General features: G+C 36.8%; 1 protein-coding gene across 1 annotated transcript; it reads left to right on the forward strand.

Annotated features, from left to right (window-relative positions):
* Window positions 1-128: 128 nt before the first annotated feature.
* Window positions 129-4,187, forward strand: LOC117296083 (28S ribosomal protein S30, mitochondrial-like). The gene is made up of 4 exons (XM_033778955.1): window positions 129-836; window positions 1,322-1,430; window positions 2,820-2,981; window positions 3,626-4,187. The coding sequence occupies exons 1-4, from the start codon at window positions 129-131 to the stop codon at window positions 3,889-3,891; spliced, it is 1,245 nt and encodes a 414-aa protein (XP_033634846.1). The 3' UTR covers window positions 3,892-4,187.
* The last annotated feature ends 2,405 nt before the right edge of the window (window positions 4,188-6,592 follow it).

The following is a 6,592-nucleotide window of genomic DNA, read 5'->3' on the forward strand; positions in this document are numbered from 1 at the left end:
AAATGAAGTGAGCATTACCCCCGTTTATTGGTCAATTCTTTGCTAGTAAAATTTACAGTGATCGCTCTTAAATTTCATTTGATACAACTTTTTCGCATCTGCGCATTAGACCGCTACTTAAATTCAAGATGGCGGCCTCCATGTGCAGACGTCTCACGCTGCTGCCTCGACGAATTTCACTGTTTTCACCCCATAATTTCGTCCAGTTTGCTAAATGTGAGTACTCAACCGTAGAGCCAGCCACCGAGGAACTTGTGGAGGTTCCTCAGGCGAAATATCCACCGATAATTCCTCCATTTCACGGCAAAACTAAAGAGTCGGAAGAGTACCGAACTCAAGCCGCGATCGCGGAATTGAACGCAAGACCAACGGCAAAGGACATGATCTACGAACTTAGCAAGCAACAGAAATGGCACTATATTATCAACCCAACATGCTTCCACAATAGCTTTCTTAACTTGTACAAGCACTGTATGAAGACGGTCATGGTGGACAGCTTACCGGAGCAGTTGGAAGAGCTCGCCAAAACCGAGGAGGTGGAGGAGGTTGCGACGAGACTGAAACCTCACGTCATTGATTGCATTCTACAGGAACACCTCTACACCTACAGACACAGGGGGGATCTGGTGAAGAGAGATTACCACGTTGGAAAACAGACCATGGAAAATGTTATGCGTGTAATGTTGACGGGACTCTCTGCTGATATGCCGCATTTACGGGACGGAGAAACGGATGAGGATGTCAACGTGAAGGCATTCTGGAAAAGAGACACGACTAGGTTTCAATTCATTGGAACGCAGCTGTTTGCAATCAGATCAAAAGACCCTTTACCAGAGGTACAAGGACGATCTTTGGGAAAAGTTTTTGTATTCTGCCATCACTTTTTAAAACATTTTGACAAAAAGGAATATCTCATTATTTGAGTAGACTCTTTTTTTTCATAACGAATGAAAAAGTGGCGGCAGGATACTGAAACTTTCCTTCCCTATCTGTTTGGTTCCAATTGAATTTTTTTTCATGATGATTATAAATTTTTATCTTTAAATTCCAACTCCATTTCATTTATGTTTTTGTTTGCAATTTATAACTCAAATTTGATTCAAAAATCAAATATAATTCGGCCAAATATTATAATTGTAAAATGTTTAAACAAAATATATGTAACCATGCATTTGAATTACTCAACAAAATTTACTCACTGAATATGTTTCATTCTTTACTAAAAATGCACATGTCATAATTTATTAGTTAATTGTGTGAAGTACCCTGTGTAAAAAAATGGTTTAAAGTTAATATGTGTGTTTTTTGTTTTCATACTTAGTTTATTAGCAGAGATAGTGAGCTGTCTGTTGGAGAGGTGCCATCATGGCCATACGCTCCTGAGAATGTCAGTGTATTCAAGCGGCATATCAATCCAGATTGCTTTCCAGGTAAAATAATATTGCCCTCAGAAAGGTTCTGAATGGGTTTTCTGAATTTGTTTTTTTCGTAGAACTGTTAATAAGATTCTAACTGTTCAATCGTAGTTCTGTTGTTTCAACCATTGTGTCAACTGCCCACATTTTGTAGAATGCTTTTTATGTACTTTTAGTATGTTCCTTTATTTTTACAGGGGGGGTGGTTGGTGTGATGAAGATTCTAGAGTAGGGAAAGTAAAATATTTTTTTTTTTTTAAGAAGCAGGAAGGCTGTAAACATGTTTACATTGCTAGTTTTTGTTTACATTTTCAGTCATTATTTTGATTGTCTTGTTTCCCCATTTTAGGGTTGAGGGTGTCTTATTATGCTGCATCTGTGTGTTGGTTGATAATGCACATTCTATACATTTATTTTTGTGGGCATCATTTGAACTATTGTCATCAAATGTTGTTGACAATTTTATTTTTTTGCTGAAATTTTTAATGTTACTAACTCCACAACACTTTTCCTCTGTACCTCACAAATCTCAATGTACCTATTTGTTAGACCCAACCTACGTATGACACCCTCTCCCTGTCATTCTTTTAAGGGTATCATGTAGTTATAATTATCTGTTCTGCCAAGTTCAGTAACAATCTCAATACATTTATGTCAGATTGTTTATTTGTGTCATACTGTGATTGAATATCATCTTATTATTGACTGGTACTTTTGTATCTTGTCATTTTTTTTTCTCAGGGGTGCCATTTTTCAGCTGGCTGATCAGCCAATTTCTTTTTTCTTTCTTTTTGTTTAGTGCCTTTTTGTCTTAAAAAAAAATGAAAAACACTGGGCATAATTCATTATGCCTTACCATTTCCTCTGTTTGTTATTTCCTAATTACAAAGATGTATATTTTTTTTGTAGAGTGCTCAGGTGCTAGTGTGTACAGAATGCTCATGTATTGTTTCATATTTGTGATGTTGTGAGAAAACTCATTTATCTATGATCCAACAATTCAATATCTCAATTTTACATTTGTGTCTACTGTCTAGGAATCAGCAAACTTTACAATTTTAGAGGCTTAATCTTTAGTTTTATATTTATATAAATAACTTACATAATTTTGACCTAGGCTTAGGATAATGTCCTTTTCGGAACTATTATTTATTTAAATAAGTTTCCTTTTCCATATTATTTCATTTCCTGTTTTTAAAACCAGAGTTAGTATAAAGATATTGCTTTGATGTATATAGTTTGGATTATTACCTAGAACTGCTTTGGTAACGCTGTGAAAAGGTATGTACTGGTACTGGTCAAAATATCAAAGTATTCCCTCAAAATAGGCCTATTGTAACATGGTTTTTAAGTTCTGGGACTGATTTATGATTTTGATTAAGGAAAGATGTTTCATACTTTCAGGGTACAAAGTGGGAAATCCCTACAACTTTGGTCACACTCAGATCTACGTTCCGTCCTTCGATCGACTACGATGCAAAAAGCAGAATCTCTTGGAAGACGTGTTGATGGGTTGTGGATTGAGTGCGTCGTTCGGTTGGCTCCATTCACTTGCTATGTATAACAGTAAGTTACCAAACAAACCTATATTTGTTGCTACAATTCAAACTGAAATAAATTTTCTCTAATTTCCTTCCGTTTCTTCTCTCTGTTGTTATCTTTGCTAGTTTTGGTGATTAAAGACACTATACACTATTGGTAATTGTCAAAGACTAGTTTTCACAGTATCTCAACATACGCATAAAATAACAAATCTGTGAAAATTTGAGCTCAATCAGTCATTGAAGTTGCCAAATAACAATGAATGATAAAAACACCCTTGTCACACGAAGTTGTGTGCTTTCAGATGCTTGATTTCAAGACCTCAAATTCTAAATCTGAGGTCTCGAAATCAAATTCGTGGAAAATTACGATGTTTTATACTATTAATCTCTCCCCAATACTCGTTACCAGGAAAGGTTTTATGCTCATAATTATTTTGAGTAATTACCAATAGCTTTTCTGCGAGTCCTTTGCTTTACAACCAGAATAAATGAAATGAAACATTACACATAATTAATACAGGGCACTGCTAGGGTAAAGTAGGCTCACATCAAAATGAGAACGATTCAGATTTGTTTTCCCCACCTGATTATTTTGATTAAAGTTAATGAAATCTGGTGTCCTACTCTTTGTAAAATTAGTTGAAACTTCTATTTTTTTGTCCGCAGTGTTTAATCCGTACAAAGATCTAACGCAGCCGATGACCTGTCAGACGATCGTGACCAACGGAAGCAAGTTCTCCTTCTTCTGTTACCAGCTGAATACCCTTGGCCTGTCAGAAAGGTCCCATGACAACCCCCTGCGGAATGTCTGCTGGCACACAGAAGATCTCTCTCTGTATGGTGACATCAAAGACGGAAAGGTCAGAGACTTCAACAATGAGGTCTTGAAAATGATGGTAGCTTTTCTCATGAAACGTACAGTATCACCGTGAGAGAGAATTGTGTTGTTTATGTTTGTATTATTTTTTAGTTTGAGAGGTGGGTAAAGTCCACAACTCGGTGGCAAGGAACTAGTGATGAGCAGTGTGATTAACACAGTATTAGTGCTGGTAACCGTCTGCGCTTTTCTGTGACTAACAGGTTTTTTATTTTGCGGTCATGTTGGTAAACCGGGGGAGGAAAAACAAAGTATTGAGTCTGGTAATGTGTTTCTCTTAAAGGGTTTGTGTACTTTTTAGAAGGACACGAGCATTCAATGTTCACAGATTTACATTTAACTGACATGAATTGAGGATAATAATGGAAGAATGTTTACCCTTAAAAAATATTACATGCTGAGGTGCTGTAGTTTTTGAGAAATGAGTAAAGCATTGTCACGACAATATTATTATTTTCCTCTAAGGAAGCGAAAGTTATTTCTGGTATTACAATGTACTGGTATTTACACGACTCTCCTTAAAAAATTGCTCTGTGATTTTAGTTTTTTTTCCTCAAAAACTTGATGACCAATGAAGCTTAAACTTCTATTGTTAAATTGTATTACATCTTCATTCATAGTGAGTAGGGATTCATGTCTTGGCCAAAACTTAATCTACAAAAAGGTACACTGCGTACCACAGAGATGATAAATTTCAGACTTTTATCTGACTTTTTTACTGTCTGCCTGGTGGAAACAAGTAGCTGCTAACTTTTATGAGATGTGGAGCAATGCTACCATTGCTTTTAGTGCTATAGACACTTTGAAATGAGTTACCAGAAAGTACAAATGCTATCATTTCAACAAACTGTGAATCTGGATCCTAGACCTTTTTGTTAGGATAGGAACGCCTCTCGCCCCTTTTACAAGTGAATTAAACCTAAACTCAATTTTCTTAGCTCACTGTTACTCTGGTGTATCATTGATAATTTTCAAATAAATGTACACTTTCACTGAAAAGAATCTGAACAAAAGAACAATTTGTACTAAAGACAATGAAACAGGTTTATTATATACACACTTTGTCAGAACATCATGTGTGTTGAATAATGTTAGGTTTAGAGATTTCCTGAAAGTTTCAAATTGTCATAATGCTGCAGACGGTTCTGAGGCACTGGACATTTTGAGTAATTACTCAAAATAATTATTGGCATAAAAACTTACTCGGAAACGAGCAATGGAGAACTTTTAATATGAAGTAAAGGAATTAATTAAATGGCCCAGTGACCAGGGGAAAGGATGTTAACAGCACTTGGAGAAGCCCTTCGGCTGTGAAAAGCGCGATAGAAAATCCGATTATTATTATGCCTGGAATTTGTAAACGCCACCCACCCCATAGGATGCTGTCTTGCCATAATGTTAAACATGGACAGCCCCCTCATGTTGGTGTGCATGAATACATTGTACACTTGCGGGCTTTACCGTTGTTTGATATACAGTCCAGCAGGCAACTTCCACAAAGTTGAAATGTTCACTCAGTTTTCCTGGAGGTGGTACATGTAATACGCTGTTAGAAAAAAAGTTTAAGTTTGCCGTCGTATTCCTATTATATGCACTTTTTTGCCCTATGGTTACCGTGACAAAAATACTTCATGTGATAAGGCCTTATGCGAGTCTATTACGAATGTCCATGTAAACTTACACCGAAATAACAAGGAGGCACCATGTATATTATCCTAAACTTTAAGAGTTTTACCCGGACATTGACAGGAAAATGTGACACTTAAGATGCTCTTTTTGCATACTGCATAAGAGAGTTAATCCGGCCCACCCACAATCCATACCCCGAGTGATTACATCAACATGTGTTTCAACATCATCGATCGTAGCCTCCGTCCCAGCCGCCAATCGATATGTTTGTCTTGTGGCGCGTCAGTTGGACCCTACCGGCGGCGTCGATTTCCTGCCGCCGACATGAGAGACGGTATCGCGCCAGGAAAATGAGGAGGAGAGGGAGGGGAAGAGAGAGAAGGAAAAAAAAAAAATAGCTGTTAGCTTAAAAGGCACTGAACACTAATAGTAATTATTTGAAATAATTGTTAGCATAAAAACTTACTTGGTAATGAGCAATAAAGAGCTGTTGATAGTACAAGATAATGTGAGAAACAGCTCCCTCTGAAGCAACGTAGTTTTTGAAAAAGAAGTAATTTTCCACGAATTTGATGTCGAGACCTCACACTCGCATTTTGAGGTCCCGAAATCAAGCATCTGAAAGCACACAACTTTGTGTGACAAGGGTGTTTTCCTTCCATTATTATCTCACAACTTCGACGACCAATTGAGTTCAAATTTTCGCAGGTTTGATATTTTGTGCATATGTTGAGATACACCAAGTGAGAAGACAATTACCAAATAGTGGCCAGTGTATTTAAAGGCACTGGACACGTTTGGTAATTGTCAAACACCAGTATTCTCACTTGGTGTTTCCCAACATATTATGCATACAATAATTTAAATTTTACGAGAGATTGATGAAAGAGGAAACAACTTTGTTGCATTACCTTTTGCGCTTTCAGATGCATAATAAAGGCTTCAGCTGAAGTATTTTATTATTTGTGCGAGAAATTACCTTTAAAAAAACCCCACTAGGTTACTTCAGAGGGAGCTGTTTCTAGCAATGTCTTATACTATTAACAGTTCTCCAATGCGATCGTTGCCAAGTAAAATCTTATGCCTACAATTATTTGAGTAAAAACCAATAGTGTCCAGTGCCTTTA

The sequence above is a fragment of the Asterias rubens genome, chromosome 10 (genome assembly GCF_902459465.1).
Source record: "Asterias rubens chromosome 10, eAstRub1.3, whole genome shotgun sequence".
In the NCBI taxonomy this organism is placed as follows: Eukaryota; Metazoa; Echinodermata; class Asteroidea; order Forcipulatida; family Asteriidae; genus Asterias; species Asterias rubens.